General features: G+C 48.4%; 1 protein-coding gene across 1 annotated transcript in view; it reads left to right on the forward strand.

Moving 5' to 3' along the window:
* dus1l (dihydrouridine synthase 1-like (S. cerevisiae)) overlaps positions 1-16,096 on the forward strand; it is a 29,890-nt gene continuing 13,794 nt past the window's right edge. The window contains 9 exon segments of the mRNA XM_065010790.1: positions 1-367; positions 1,506-1,759; positions 2,362-2,470; positions 2,632-2,682; positions 5,212-5,324; positions 6,014-6,096; positions 7,531-7,634; positions 8,661-8,808; positions 8,905-9,001. Coding sequence (XP_064866862.1) covers positions 1,520-1,759; positions 2,362-2,470; positions 2,632-2,682; positions 5,212-5,324; positions 6,014-6,096; positions 7,531-7,634; positions 8,661-8,808; positions 8,905-9,001 — 945 coding nt within the window. The 5' untranslated portion in view covers positions 1-367; positions 1,506-1,519.

Here is a 16,096-nt window from a genome sequence, read left to right on the forward strand (position 1 = left end):
GATCTGTAATTTACAAAATTACACTGATTGGCCTAATGGGGGCGCTGCATCATTCGTTGGTTGACAACATGTTTACTGTTGCCTTGTTTTTTCTGGTCCAGATTATTTCCTGCTTGATACACAATTCCTATGATATTTGAGGAACATCATTACAGCTGACTATATAGAGAGAGCTCACAACTCCAAAAGGTAGTTTAAATGGAAATATGTGTTCAGTAATGTTCAAAAGCAAAGTTACTGAAACCAGGCGGTACCTTTTGCCACTAATCGTTTCCCCTCGGTCATATTTGACTGTTACACTGGTTTGGCACTCGAACCACTGTTGAGAACATCCTGGAGTAAATTGTACAAAGTGTTTCTCATACAGGTAAATGTTATTTTGTGTTATCAAGCATTTTGATGAAATGTTAGATATGTCTTCTAGCGTGTCGTCAACATGTTTTTGTTGATGAAATCCACAGCAATTTTACTAGCTACTGTGCTAACGTTAGCTGGCTGGGTAACCAAGAGTCATGTGCACCCAATGGCTGTATAACTAGCTACAGTATGTGTGCACCAGTTCTGACACGCGATCGCTAACATTGGTGGATCTCGGGAACTCTGCTCATTTGAAAAATGTTTTAGAAATGTCCTTATTAACATGAATTAAATTGTCTTTGTCACATCCAGAGCATTGTGGGGGGATGAGGATGAGGGGTATCACACTGTCAAAACGAATATAATAACTACCCTAGAAAACTGTCCAGAGATTTAATCAGTTTTAATCAGTCCCATATGTCCTACAGATATACTATGTCTCAATAAGTCCTACAGATATACTATGTCTCTATAACTCCTACAGATATACTATGTCTCTATAAGTCCTACAGATATACTATGTCTCTATAAGTCCTACAGATATACTATGTCTCAATAAGTCCTACAGATATACTATGTCTCTATAAGTCCTACAGATATACTATGTCTCAATAAGTCCTACAGATATACTATGTCTCAATAAGTCCTACAGATATACTATGTCTCTATAAGTCCTACAGATATACTATGTCTCTAAGTCCTACAGATATACTATGTCTCTATAAGTCCTACAGATATAGCTTTTTTATTTATTTAATTTTATTGAACCTTTATTTAACTAGGCAAGTCAGTTAAGAACAAATTCTTATTTACAATGACTGGCCAAACCCGGACTGTGTATAAGACAGTAGTTTTGGAATTGAGTTAGCTGGGCCAGTTGTGCGCTGCCCTATGGGACTCCCAATCATGGCCGGATGTGATACAGCCTGGATTCGAACCAGGGACTGTAGTGACGCCTCTTGCATTGAGATGCAGTGCCTGAGACAGTTAATATCCAAGAAAGACCATGACCCATTTAGGTGCTCAGTGGCCCAAGGGAATCCTCCCCCTACTTTAGTTCTACCCAGCACCCTCTTATTTTGACTGTATTGTCCTCCTATGGTCAAAACAACCTCATTTTCTCTCTCATTCCCCTCTCCCTCTGTCAGGTCAGGTTGCTGTGATGGCGGTGAAGCTGCAAGGCTTTGAGTTCTGGAAGACCACGCTGAGGGGGGCGCGTTACGTCGTTGCACCCATGGTGGACCAGAGCGAACTGGCCTGGCGTCTACTGAGCCGTCGCCATGGCGCCGAGCTGTGCTACACGCCCATGCTGCACGCGCAGGTGTTTGTACGCGACGCCAACTACAGGAAAGACAACCTGTACAGCGAAGTCTGCCCCGAAGACAGGCCGCTTATTACACAGGTGAGAGAGAAAGACACACAAACACATGCCGACAGGGGAAAGGAGTGTCACAGGTCATATGATTAAACTACAGCTATTAGCCGACCTCTGAGTTTTACCATCCACTCTCACCCTGTTTCAGCTAGCCTCTGTTTTACCATCCACCTCACCCTGTTTCAGCTAGCCTCTGTTTTACCATCCACTCTCACCCTGTTTCAGCTAGCCTCTGTTTTACCATCCACTCTCACCCTGTTTCAGCTAGCCTCTGTTTTACCACCACCTCTCACCCTGTTTCAGCTAGCCTGTGTGTTTTACCATCACCTCTCACCCTGTTTCAGCTAGCCTGTGTGTTTTACCATCACCTCTCACCCTGTTTCAGCTAGCCTCTGTGTTTTACCATCACCTCTCACCCTGTTTCAGCTAGCCTCTGTGTTTTACCATCCACTCTCACCCTGTTTCAGCTAGCCTCTGAGTTTTACAATCACCCAGATTCATGTGTTATGGTCTCAGTTCTGTGCCAATAACTCAGAGGTGTTTGTAATGCACTTTCTCTGCTTTCTTTGTGTGTGTGTGTGTGTGTGTGTGTGTGTGTGTGTGTGTGTGTGTGTGTGTGTGTGTGTCAGTTCTGTGCCAACGACCCAGAGGTGTTTGTCCAGGCATGTCTACTGGCTCAGGACTACTGTGATGCTATCGATCTCAACCTGGGATGCCCACAGATGATCGCCAAGAGAGGTACTAACTAACCAACCCTGAAACCCCACTCAGAGACAGAGATGGTGTGTGTGAGAGAGAGAAACCCTGATAAAAAAATAATTTAAAAAAAGTGGTTTTCAATTAGGCTAAGCATGCTGTATGTTTGGGGTCAATTTGTTTCTCATTTATTTCTGACGAAGGGCACTACGGAGTCTTCCTACAGGATGAGTGGGAGCTGCTGGAGAAGATGGGTGAGTTTGAACAGAGAGAGAAAAGAGGGAGAGAGTTAGAGAGGTAGAAATAAAATATAGTATGCTATGTTTTACCTGTCTGGAATGGTGTCATAATGCATTTTACCTGTCTGGAATGGTGTCATAATGCATTTTACCTGTCTGGAATGGTGTCATAATGCATTTTACCTGTCTGGAATGGTGTCATGCTGTGTTTCACCTGTCTGGAATGGTGTCATAATGCATTTTACCTGTCTGGAATGGTGTCATGCTGTGTTTTACCTGTCTGGAATGGTGTCATAATGCATTTCACCTGTCTGGAATGGTGTCATGCTGTGTTTTACCTGTCTGAAATGGTGTCATGCTGCGTTTCACCTGTCTGGAATGGTGTCATGCTGCGTTTCACCTGTCTGGAATGGTGTCATGCTGTGTTTTACCTGTCTGGAATGGTGTCATGCTGTCTTTTGCCTGTCTGGAATGGTGTCATGCTGCATTTTACCTGTCTGGAATGGTGTCATGCTGCGTTTTGCCTGTCTGGAATGGTATCATGCTGTGTTTTGCCTGTCTGGAATGGTGTCATGCTGTGTTTTACCTGTCTGGAATGGTGTGTACATCATAAGCACTCAGTCTTTTACTAGATAATTAGTTGGGAAAAAGTGTAAAGTGTGAGTTTTTTGGGGGGAAGTTTAGGGTTCTATATGTTTTCTGAAGATGGGCAGGGACTCTGCTGTCCTAGTTTCAGGGGGAAGTTTAGGGTTCTATATGTTTTCAGAAGATGGGCAGGGACTCTGCTGTCCTAGTTTCAGGGGGAGGTTTAGGGTTCTATATGTTTTCAGAAGATGGGCAGGGACTCTGCTGTCCTAGTTTCAGGGGGAAGTTTAGGGTTCTATATGTTTTCAGAAGATGGGCAGGGACTCTGCTGTCCTAGTTTCAGGGGGAGGTTTAGGGTTCTATATGTTTTCAGAAGATGGGCAGGGACTCTGCTGTCCTAGTTTCAGGGGGAAGTTTAGGGTTCTATATGTTTTCAGAAGATGGGCAGGGACTCTGCTGTCCTAGTTTCAGGGGGAAGTTTAGGGTTCTATATGTTTTCAGAAGATGGGCAGGGACTCTGCTGTCCTAGTTTAAGGGGGAAGTTTAGGGTTCTATATGTTTTCAGAAGATGGACAGGGACTCTGCTGTCCTAGTTTCAGAGCGTGGTAGAGCTTGACCCTGCAGGAGCGGGTCACTGCTTTGATGTTTGCAGAAAACAACAGGGTGTTGTCTAGTGTCCTGCCAAGGTTCTATGCACTCTGGGATGGGAAAACCATGGAGTTGTCAACTGTGATGGAAAGGTCTTAGAGCAGGAAGGCCTTTCCCGGGAGGAAGAGTAGCTCCATCTTGTTGAGCTTGAGGTGGTGGGCCGACATCCAAGAGATATCAGCCACGCATGCAGAGATGTGTGTCGCCAAATGAGTGTCAAGGGGAAGGTGAAAAGTAGTTGAGTGTCATCCACATAGCATTGATAGGAGAGACCATGTGAGGATATGACGGAGCTGAGTGACTTGGCGTATAGAGAGAAGAGGAGAGGGCCTAGAACGGAGCCCTGGGGGACACCAGTAGTGAGAGTATATGGTGCAGACACATCCTCTCCACGTCACCTGGTCTCAATGTTTTTAGCTCTTAGGAAATGTTGCACTATTTCGTTTTTTATGTATTATTTCTTACATTGTTAGCCCATATTTTTAATTCCTTTACTTAGATGTGTGTACTGGGTATATTTTGTGGAATTGTTAGATATTACTTGTTAGATATTACTGCACTGTCTGTCGGAGCTAGAGACACACAAGCATTTCACTACACCCACAATAACGTCTGCTAAACACGGATATGTTACCGATAACATTTGATTGGATTTAAGCTAGCCAGTCTTTTCTCTGTTTCTCCTTAGTGAAGCTAGCCAGTCTTTTCTCTGTTTCTCCTTAGTGAAGCTAGCCAGTCTTTTCTCTGTTTCTCCTTAGTGAAGCTAGCCAGTCTTTTCTCTGTTTCTCCTTAGTGAAGCTAGCCAGTCTTTTCTCTCTGTTTCTCATTAGTGAAGCTAGCCAGTCTTTTCTCTCTGTTTCTCCTTAGTGAAGCTAGCCAGTCTTTTCTCTCTCTTTCTCCTTAGTGAAGCTAGCTAGTCTTTTCTCTCTGTTTCTCCTTAGTGAAGCTAGCCAGTCTTTTCTCTCTCTTTCTCCTTAGTGAAGCTAGCTAGTCTTTTCTCTCTGTTTCTCCTTAGTGAAGCTAGCCAGTCTTTTCTCTCTATTTCTCCTTAGTGAAGCTAGCTAGTCTTTTCTCTCTGTTTCTCCTTAGTGAAGCTAGCCAGTATTTTCTCTCTGTTTCTCCTTAGTGAAGCTAGCTAGTCTTTTCTCTCTGTTTCTCCTTAGTGAAGCTAGCCAGTCTTTTCTCTCTATTTCTCCTTAGTGAAGCTAGCTAGTCTTTTCTCTCTGTTTCTTCTTAGCGAAGCTAGCCAGTATTTTCTCTCTGTTTCTCCTTAGTGAAGCTAGCCAGTCTTTTCTCTCTGTTTCTCCTTAGTGAAGCTAGCCAATGAGAAGATCTCTGTTCCCATCACCTGTAAGATCCGTGTGTTTAACAAGATGGAGGAGACTGTTCAGTACGCTCAGATGCTGGAGAAGGCTGGCTGCCAGGTGGGAAACATCACACACACAAGTATTTTATTTTGATCTTCTATGAAACATTACCTAAAATTAGCCAGATTATATTTAGAGGAGCTTGGTCTATCTAGGTGATGTTTTCTCTCTCTCCTGAATGATCTGAATCTAGGATTACAGGGACTCTACGTAACTATATTCAATGTGCAGGACAAAATTGAGTCTATGATTAAGAAGTTGGAGCTCTTCTCTGTCTGCATTAACAAGGACAACACACAGGTTGGAGCTCTTCTCTGTCTGCATTAACAAGGACAACACACAGGTTGGAGCTCCTCTCTGTCTGCATTAACAAGGACAACACACAGGTCTTTCTATCATTGTATGATTTGTTGTGTTCCAATGAACTCAAGCTTATGGACAATGTCAAATGTGATATAGTGAAGCACCTAAGTGAGTTGGGTAAGCAATTACGCAGGTACTTCCCTGAAACGAATGACACAAACAACGATTCGTTATCCCTTTCATGCCCTGCCTCCAGTCCACTTACAAATATCTGAACAAGAGAGCCTCATCAAACTTTCCTCGTAGTACTGCAGTGTCACCTATGCTGTCTCCATAGCAACACACACACACACTCATTTTATTTTATTTGTATTTTTTAATTTTTTAAAACATTTAACCGGGTAGGAAGTCATTTCATTCAGACCCCTCCATCTCTGTCTCAGCTGCTGACCGTCCACGGTCGGACCAAGGACCAGAAAGGACCCGCCACAGGCATCGCTAGCTGGGAACACATCAAGGCTGTACGGTAAGTAGACCACACTGCAGTTCCCTCACAGTTCAATTAAGAAAGGACCTGCCACAGGCATCGCTAGCTGGGAACACATCAAGGCTGTACGGTAAGTAGACCACACTGCAGTTCCCTCACAGTTCAATTAAGAAAGGACCTGCCACAGGCATCGCTAGCTGGGAACACATCAAGGCTGTACTGTAAGCACACTGCAGTTCCCTCACAGTTCAAGACTACAGAGAAGTACCAATATTATGTTTATCAGGTGGAAACAGTTTGTGTAGTCTAGTAGGTCTCTGCTGTGTAGTTGGAGACAGTTTGTGTAGTCTAGTAGGTCTCTGCTGTGTAGTTGGAGACAGTTTGTGTAGTCTAGTAGGTCTCTGCTGTGTAGTTGGAGGTAGTTTGTAGTCTAGTAGGGCTGCTGTGTAGTTGGAGACAGTTTGTGTAGTCTAGTAGGTCTCTGCTGTGTAGTTGGAGACAGTTTGTGTAGTCTAGTAGGGCTACTGTGTAGTTGGAGGTAGTTTGTGTAGTCTAGTAGGTCTCTGCTGTGTAGTTGGAGGTAGTTTGTGTAGTCTAGTAGGTCTCTGCTGTGTAGTTGGAGACAGTTTGTGTAGTCTAGTAGGTCTCTGCTGTGTAGTTGGAGGTAGTTTGTGTAGTCTAGTAGGTCTCTGCTGTGTAGTTGGAGACAGTTGGTGTAGTCTAGTAGGTCTCTGCTGTGTAGTTTGTGTAGTCTAGTAGGTCTCTGCTGTGTAGTTGGAGGTAGTTTGTAGTCTAGTAGGGCTACTGTGTAGTTGGAGACAGTTTGTGTAGTCTAGTAGGTCTCTGCTGTGTAGTTGGAGGTAGTTTGTAGTCTAGTAGGGCTGCTGTGTAGTTGGAGACAGTTTGTGTAGTCTAGTAGGTCTCTGCTGTGTAGTTGGAGACAGTTTGTGTAGTCTAGTAGGGCTACTGTGTAGTTGGAGACAGTTTGTGTAGTCTAGTAGGTCTCTGCTGTGTAGTTGGAGACAGTTTGTGTACTCTAGTAGGTCTCTGCTGTGTAGTTGGAGACAGTTTGTGTAGTCTAGTATGTCTCAGCTGTGTAGTTGCAGACAGTTTGTATAGTCTAGTAGGTCTCTGCTGTGTAGTTGGAGGTAGTTTGTGTAGTCTAGTAGGGCTACTGTGTAGTTGGAGACAGTTTGTAGTCTCGTAGGTCTCTGTTGTGTAGTTGGAGACAGTTTGTGTAGTCTAGTAGGGCTACTGTGTAGTTGGAGACAGTTTGTGTAGTCTAGTAGGTCTCTGCTGTGTAGTTGGAGACAGTTTGTATAGTCTAGTAGGTCTCCAAGAAGTTTCTTCACAGGAAAACATTATATTATATTCTACTGTACAGTACTCTATTCTATTGTCACATAGCTGATCATGTGATTGTACTGGGTTTATTAAACAGTCTCTCTATCTCTCTCTTTGTTGTTGCTATAGGAACGCTGTTAACATCCCTGTGTTCGCTAACGGTAACATCCAACACCTGAGTGATGTGAAGCAGTGTATGGAGGAGACTGGAGTACAGGGGGTGATGAGTGCAGGTAGGTGTGTACCTTGAGTAATTAGTCTCCCAAGAGTCATAACACCTACTAATTTGTGTTTATCACTTTCTCTCTCTCATGTGTCTGTGTGTGTATGGTTATCTCTCTGTGTGTGTGTGTGTGTGGTTCTTTCTGTGTGTGTATGGTTCTCTGTGTGTTTCTCTCTTTCTCTGTGTGTTTCTCTCTTTCTCTCTCTGTTTCTCTCTCTCTGTGTGTGTATGGTTCTCTGTGTGTTTCTCTCTCTCTCTCTCTGTGTTTCTCTCTGTGTTTCTCTCTCTCTGTGTTTCTCTCTCTGTGTGTTTCTCTCTCTGTGTGTTTCTCTCTCTGTGTGTTTCTCTCTCTCTATGTTTCTCTCTCTGTGTGTTTCTCTCTCTCTATGTTTCTCTCTCTGTGTGTTTCTCTCTCTGTGTGTTTCTCTCTTTCTCTCTCTGTTTCTCTCTCTCTGTGTGTGTATGGTTCTCTGTGTGTTTCTCTCTTTCTCTGTGTGTTTCTCTCTTTCTCTCTCTGTTTCTCTCTCTCTGTGTGTGTATGGTTCTCTGTGTGTTTCTCTCTCTCTCTCTGTGTTTCTCTCTCTCTATGTTTCTCTCTCTGTGTGTTTCTCTCTCTCTCTCTCTGTGTGTTTCTCTCTCTCTCTCTGTGTGTTTCTCTCTCTGTGTGTTTCTCTCTCTCTCTCTGTGTGTATTTATCTCTCTCTCTCTCTGTATTTCTCTCTCTCTCTGTGTGTGTTTCTCTCTCTTTGTATTTCTCTCTCTCTCTGTGTGTGTTTCTCTCTCTCTGTGTTTCTCTCTCTCTGTGTGTGTCTCTCTCTCTCTCTGTGTGTTTCTCTCTGTGTGTGTTTCTCTCTCTCTCTGTGTGTGTTTCTCTCTCTCTCTCTCTGTGTGTGTTTCTCTCTCTCTGTGTCTCTCTCTCTTTCTCTCTCTCTGTGTGTTTCTCTCTCGCTTTCTACTCGCTACGCTTCGCAACATCTGTCATGATTCTCTCTCTCTCTCTCTCTTTCTCTTTCTCTTTCTCTGTGTGTGTTTCCAGAGGGGAACCTCCATAACCCAGCTCTGTTTGAGGGTCACAGCCCTCCTGTATGGGAGATGGCTGAGGAGTATCTAGAGGTGGTCAGTCAGTACCCTCCCTGTACCCTGTCCTATGTCCGAGCACACCTCTTCAAGCTCTGGCACCACACGTATGTAACACACACACCCAGAGGGACACACACACACTCAGTACTTCACTATCGCCACAATCTGTGTGTGTGTTTTATTTGTTAGTGTTTCTCCAGGCTGCAGATCCACAAGGACCTGAGAGAGGAGCTGGCCAAGGTGAAGAACCTGCAGGGGCTGACAGAGGTCAGCAGACAACTCAGACTACGCTGCCAGGTACCAAGAGTTAGGGTTAGCTACGCTGCCAGGTACCAAGGGTTAGGGTTAGCTACGCTGTCAGGTACCTAGGGTTAGGGTTAGCTACGCTGCCAGGTACCAAGGGTTAGGGTTAGCTACGCTGTCAGGTACCTAGGGTTAGGGTTAGCTACGCTGCCAGGTACCTAGGGTTAGGGTTAGCTACGCTGTCAGGTACCTAGGGTTAGGGTTAGCTACGCTGCCAGGTACCAAGAGTTAGGGTTAGCTACGCTGCCAGGTACCAAGAGTTAGGGTTAGCTACGCTGTCAGGTACCTAGGGTTAGGGTTAGCTACGCTGCCAGGTACCTAGGGTTAGGGTTAGCTACGCTGCCAGGTACCTAGGGTTAGGGTTAGCTACGCTGCCAGGTACCTAGGGTTAGGGTTAGCTACGCTGCCAGGTACCTAGGGGGTTAGCTATGCTGTCATGTACCTAGGGTTAGGGTTAGCTACGCTGCCAGGTACCTAGGGTTAGGGTTAGCTACGCTGCCAGGTACCTAGGGTTAGGGTTAGCTACGCTGCCAGGTACCTAGGGTTAGCTACGCTGTCAGGTACCTAGGGTTAGGGTTAGCTACGCTGCCAGGTACCTAGGGTTAGGGTTAGCTACGCTGCCAGGTACCTAGGGTTAGGGTTAGCTACGCTGTCAGGTACCAAGGGTTAGGGTTAACTACGCTGTCAGGTACCAAGGGTTAGCTACGCTGCCAGGTACCTAGGGTTAGCTACGCTGCCAGGTACCTAGGGTTAGGGTTAGCTACGCTGCCAGGTACCTAGGGTTAGCTACGCTGCCAGGTACCTAGGGTTAGCTACGCTGTCAGGTACCTAGGGTTAGGGTTAGCTACGCTGCCAGGTACCTAGGGTTAGGGTTAGCTACGCTGCCAGGTACCTAGGGTTAGGGTTAGCTACGCTGTCAGGTACCAAGGGTTAGGGTTAACTACGCTGTCAGGTACCAAGGGTTAGCTACGCTGCCAGGTACCTAGGGTTAGCTACGCTGCCAGGTACCTAGGGTTAGGGTTAGCTACGCTGTCATGTACCTAGGGTTAGGGTTAGCTACGCTGCCAGGTACCAAGGGTTAGCTACGCTGCCATATACCTAGGGTTAGCTATGCTGCCAGGTACCTAGGGTTAGGGTTAGCTACGCTGTCAGGTACCTAGGGTTAGGGTTAGCTACGCTGTCAGGTACCTAGGGTTAGGGTTAGCTACGCTGCCTGGTACCTAGGGTTAGCTACGCTGTCAGGTACCAAGGGTTAGGATTAGCTACGCTGTCAGGTACCAAGGGTTAGGGTTAGCTACGCTGCCTGGTACCTAGGGTTAGGGTTAGCTACGCTGTCAGGTACCTAGGGTTAGGGTTAGCTACGCTGCCTGGTACCTAGGGTTAGGGTTAGCTACGCTGTCAGGTACCAAGGGTTAGGGTTAGCTACGCTGCCAGGTACCTAGGGTTAGGGTTAGCTACGCTGCCAGGTACCTAGGGTTAGGGTTAGCTACGCTGTCAGGTACCTAGGGTTAGGGTTAGCTACGCTGTCAGGTACCTAGGGTTAGGGTTAGCTACGCTGTCAGGTACCTAGAGTTAGGGTTAGCTACGCTGTCAGGTACCTAGGGTTAGGGTTAGCTACGCTGTCAGGTACTTAGGGTTAGCTACGCTGTCAGGTACCTAGGGTTAGCTACGCTGTCAGGTACCTAGGGTTAGCTACGCTGTCAGGTACCTAGGGTTAGCTACGCTGCCAGGTACCTAGGGTTAGGGTTAGCTACGCTGTTAGGTACCAAGGGTTAGCTACGCTGCCAGGTACCAAGGGTTAGCTACGCTGTCAGGTACCAAGGGTTAGGGTTAGCTACGCTGCCAGGTACCTAGGGTTAGGGTTAGCTACGCTGCCAGGTACCTAGGGTTAGGGTTAGCTACGCTGCCAGGTACCTAGGGTTAGGGTTAGCTACGCTGCCAGGTACCTAGGGTTAGGGTTAGCTACGCTGCCAGGTACCAAGGGTTAGCTACGCTGCCAGGTACCTAGGGTTAGCTACGCTGCCAGGTACCTAGGGTTAGGGTTAGCTACGCTGTCAGGTACCTAGGGTTAGGATTAGCTACGCTGTCAGCTACCTAGGGTTAGGGTTAGCTACGCTGTCAGGTACCTAGGGTTAGGGTTAGCTACGCTGTCAGGTACCTAGGGTTAGGGTTAGCTACGCTGTCAGGTACCTAGGGTTAGGGTTAGCTACGCTGCCATATACCTAGGGTTAGCTACGCTGTCAGGTACCAAGGGTTAGGATTAGCTACGCTGTCAGGTACCAAGGGTTAGGGTTAGCTACGCTGCCTGGTACCTAGGGTTAGGGTTAGCTACGCTGTCAGGTACCTAGGGTTAGGGTTAGCTACGCTGCCTGGTACCTAGGGTTAGCTACGCTGTCAGGTACCAAGGGTTAGGGTTAGCTACGCTGCCAGGTACCAAGGGTTAGCTACGCTGTCAGGTACCTAGGGTTAGGGTTAGCTACGCTGCCAGGTACCAAGGGTTAGGGTTAGCTACGCTGTCAGGTACCTAGGGTTAGGGTTAGCTACGCTGCCAGGTACCTAGGGTTAGGGTTAGCTACGCTGTCAGGTACCTAGGGTTAGGGTTAGCTACGCTGCCAGGTACCAAGAGTTAGGGTTAGCTACGCTGCCAGGTACCAAGAGTTAGGGTTAGCTACGCTGTCAGGTACCTAGGGTTAGGGTTAGCTACGCTGCCAGGTACCTAGGGTTAGGGTTAGCTACGCTGCCAGGTACCTAGGGTTAGGGTTAGCTACGCTGCCAGGTACCTAGGGTTAGGGTTAGCTACGCTGCCAGGTACCTAGGGTTAGCTATGCTGTCATGTACCTAGGGTTAGGGTTAGCTACGCTGCCAGGTACCTAGGGTTAGGGTTAGCTACGCTGCCAGGTACCTAGGGTTAGGGTTAGCTACGCTGCCAGGTACCTAGGGTTAGCTACGCTGTCAGGTACCTAGGGTTAGGGTTAGCTACGCTGCCAGGTACCTAGGGTTAGGGTTAGCTACGCTGCCAGGTACCTAGGGTTAGGGTTAGCTACGCTGTCAGGTACCAAGGGTTAGGGTTAACTACGCTGTCAGGTACCAAGGGTTAGCTACGCTGCCAGGTACCTAGGGTTAGCTACGCTGCCAGGTACCTAGGGTTAGGGTTAGCTACGCTGCCAGGTACCTAGGGTTAGGGTTAGCTACGCTGCCAGGTACCTAGGGTTAGCTACGCTGTCAGGTACCTAGGGTTAGGGTTAGCTACGCTGCCAGGTACCTAGGGTTAGGGTTAGCTACGCTGCCAGGTACCTAGGGTTAGGGTTAGCTACGCTGTCAGGTACCAAGGGTTAGGGTTAACTACGCTGTCAGGTACCAAGGGTTAGCTACGCTGCCAGGTACCTAGGGTTAGCTACGCTGCCAGGTACCTAGGGTTAGGGTTAGCTACGCTGTCATGTACCTAGGGTTAGGGTTAGCTACGCTGCCAGGTACCAAGGGTTAGCTACGCTGCCATATACCTAGGGTTAGCTATGCTGCCAGGTACCTAGGGTTAGGGTTAGCTACGCTGTCAGGTACCTAGGGTTAGGGTTAGCTACGCTGTCAGGTACCTAGGGTTAGGGTTAGCTACGCTGCCTGGTACCTAGGGTTAGCTACGCTGCCATATACCTAGGGTTAGCTACGCTGTCAGGTACCAAGGGTTAGGATTAGCTACGCTGTCAGGTACCAAGGGTTAGGGTTAGCTACGCTGCCTGGTACCTAGGGTTAGGGTTAGCTACGCTGTCAGGTACCTAGGGTTAGGGTTAGCTACGCTGCCTGGTACCTAGGGTTAGGGTTAGCTACGCTGTCAGGTACCAAGGGTTAGGGTTAGCTACGCTGCCAGGTACCTAGGGTTAGGGTTAGCTACGCTGCCAGGTACCTAGGGTTAGGGTTAGCTACGCTGTCAGGTACCTAGGGTTAGGGTTAGCTACGCTGTCAGGTACCTAGGGTTAGGGTTAGCTACGCTGTCAGGTACCTAGAGTTAGGGTTAGCTACGCTGTCAGGTACCTAGGGTTAGGGTTAGCTACGCTGTCAGGTACTTAGGGTTAGCTACGCTGTCAGGTACCTAGGGTTAGCTACGCTGTCAGGTACCTAGGGTTAGCTACGCTGTCAGGTACCTAGGGTTAGCTACGCTGCCAGGTACCTAGGGTTAGGGTTAGCTACGCTGTTAGGTACCAAGGGTTAGCTACGCTGCCAGGTACCAAGGGTTAGCTACGCTGTCAGGTACCAAGGGTTAGGGTTAGCTACGCTGCCAGGTACCTAGGGTTAGGGTTAGCTACGCTGCCAGGTACCTAGGGTTAGGGTTAGCTACGCTGCCAGGTACCTAGGGTTAGGGTTAGCTACGCTGCCAGGTACCTAGGGTTAGGGTTAGCTACGCTGCCAGGTACCAAGGGTACGCTGCCAGGTACCTAGGGTTAGCTACGCTGCCAGGTACCTAGGGTTAGGGTTAGCTACGCTGTCAGGTACCTAGGGTTAGGATTAGCTACGCTGTCAGCTACCTAGGGTTAGGGTTAGCTACGCTGTCAGGTACCTAGGGTTAGGGTTAGCTACGCTGTCAGGTACCTAGGGTTAGGGTTAGCTACGCTGTCAGGTACCTAGGGTTAGGGTTAGCTACGCTGCCATATACCTAGGGTTAGCTACGCTGTCAGGTACCAAGGGTTAGGATTAGCTACGCTGTCAGGTACCAAGGGTTAGGGTTAGCTACGCTGCCTGGTACCTAGGGTTAGGGTTAGCTACGCTGTCAGGTACCTAGGGTTAGGGTTAGCTACGCTGCCTGGTACCTAGGGTTAGCTACGCTGTCAGGTACCAAGGGTTAGGGTTAGCTACGCTGCCAGGTACCAAGGGTTAGCTACGCTGTCAGGTACCTAGGGTTAGGGTTAGCTACGCTGTCAGGTACCTAGAGTTAGGGTTAGCTACGCTGTCAGGTACTTAGGGTTAGGGTTAGCTACGCTGTCAGGTACTTAGGGTTAGCTACGCTGTCAGGTACCTAGGGTTAGCTACGCTGTCAGGTACCTAGGGTTAGCTACGCTGTCAGGTACCTAGGGTTAGCTACGCTGCCAGGTACCTAGGGTTAGGGTTAGCTACGCTGTCAGGTACCAAGGGTTAGCTACACTGTCAGGTACCTAGGGTTAGGGTTAGCTACGCTGTCAGGTACCTAGGGTTAGGGTTAGCCACGCTGTCAGGTACCTAGGGTTAGGGTTAGCTACGCTGTCAGGTACCTAGAGTTAGGGTTAGCTACGCTGTCAGGTACCAAGGGTTAGCTACGCTGTCAGGTACCTAGGGTTAGGGTTAGCTACGCTGTCAGGTACCTAGGGTTAGGGTTAGCTACGCTGTCAGGTACCTAGGGTTAGGGTTAGCTACGCTGTCAGGTACCTAGAGTTAGGGTTAGGGTTAGCTACGCTGTCAGGTACCTAGGGTTAGGGTTAGCTACGCTGTCAGGTACCAAGGGTTAGGGTTAGCTACGCTGTCAGGTACCTAGGGTTAGCTACGCTGTCAGGTACCTAGGGTTAGCTACGCTGTCAGGTACTTAGGGTTAGCTACGCTGCCAGGTACCAAGGGTTAGCTACGCTGTCAGGTACCAAGGGTTAGGGTTAGCTACGCTGTCAGGTACCTAGGGTTAGGGTTAGGGTTAGCTACGCTGTCAGGTACCTAGGGTTAGCTACGCTGTCAGGTACCTAGGGTTAGCTACGCTGTCAGGTACCTAGGGTTAGCTATGCTGTCAGGTACCTAGGGTTAGCTACGCTGTCAGGTACCAAGGGTTAGGATTAGCTACGCTGTCAGGTACCAAGGGTTAGGGTTAGCTACGCTGCCTGGTACCTAGGGTTAGGGTTAGCTACGCTGTCAGGTACCTAGGGTTAGGGTTAGCTACGCTGCCTGGTACCTAGGGTTAGCTACGCTGTCAGGTACCAAGGGTTAGGGTTAGCTACGCTGCCAGGTACCAAGGGTTAGCTACGCTGTCAGGTACCTAGGGTTAGGGTTAGCTACGCTGTCAGGTACCTAGAGTTAGGGTTAGCTACGCTGTCAGGTACTTAGGGTTAGGGTTAGCTACGCTGTCAGGTACTTAGGGTTAGCTACGCTGTCAGGTACCTAGGGTTAGCTACGCTGTCAGGTACCTAGGGTTAGCTACGCTGTCAGGTACCTAGGGTTAGCTACGCTGCCAGGTACCTAGGGTTAGGGTTAGCTACGCTGTCAGGTACCAAGGGTTAGCTACACTGTCAGGTACCTAGGGTTAGGGTTAGCTACGCTGTCAGGTACCTAGGGTTAGGGTTAGCCACGCTGTCAGGTACCTAGGGTTAGGGTTAGCTACGCTGTCAGGTACCTAGAGTTAGGGTTAGCTACGCTGTCAGGTACCAAGGGTTAGCTACGCTGTCAGGTACCTAGGGTTAGGGTTAGCTACGCTGTCAGGTACCTAGGGTTAGGGTTAGCTACGCTGTCAGGTACCTAGGGTTAGGGTTAGCTACGCTGTCAGGTACCTAGAGTTAGGGTTAGGGTTAGCTACGCTGTCAGGTACCTAGGGTTAGCTAGGGTTAGGGTTAGCTACGCTGTCAGGTACCAAGGGTTAGGGTTAGCTACGCTGTCAGGTACCTAGGGTTAGCTACGCTGTCAGGTACCTAGGGTTAGCTACGCTGTCAGGTACTTAGGGTTAGCTACGCTGCCAGGTACCAAGGGTTAGCTACGCTGTCAGGTACCAAGGGTTAGGGTTAGCTACGCTGTCAGGTACCTAGGGTTAGGGTTAGGGTTAGCTACGCTGTCAGGTACCTAGGGTTAGCTACGCTGTCAGGTACCTAGGGTTAGCTACGCTGTCAGGTACCTAGGGTTAGCTATGCTGTCAGGTACCTAGGGTTAGCTACGCTGTCAGGTACCTAGGGTTAGCTATGCTGTCAGGTACCTAGGGTTAGGGTTAGCTACGCTGTCAGGTACCTAGGGTTAGGGTTAGCTACGCTGTTAGGTACCAAGGGTTAGTTACGCTGTCAGGTACCTAGGGTTAGCTACGCTGTCAGGTACCAAGGGTTAGTTACGCTGTCAGGTACCTAGGGTTAGCTACGCTGTCAGGTACCTAGGGTTAGGGTT

This window comes from Oncorhynchus nerka, linkage group LG26 (genome assembly GCF_034236695.1).
Source record: "Oncorhynchus nerka isolate Pitt River linkage group LG26, Oner_Uvic_2.0, whole genome shotgun sequence".
Classification (NCBI taxonomy): domain Eukaryota; kingdom Metazoa; phylum Chordata; class Actinopteri; order Salmoniformes; family Salmonidae; genus Oncorhynchus; species Oncorhynchus nerka.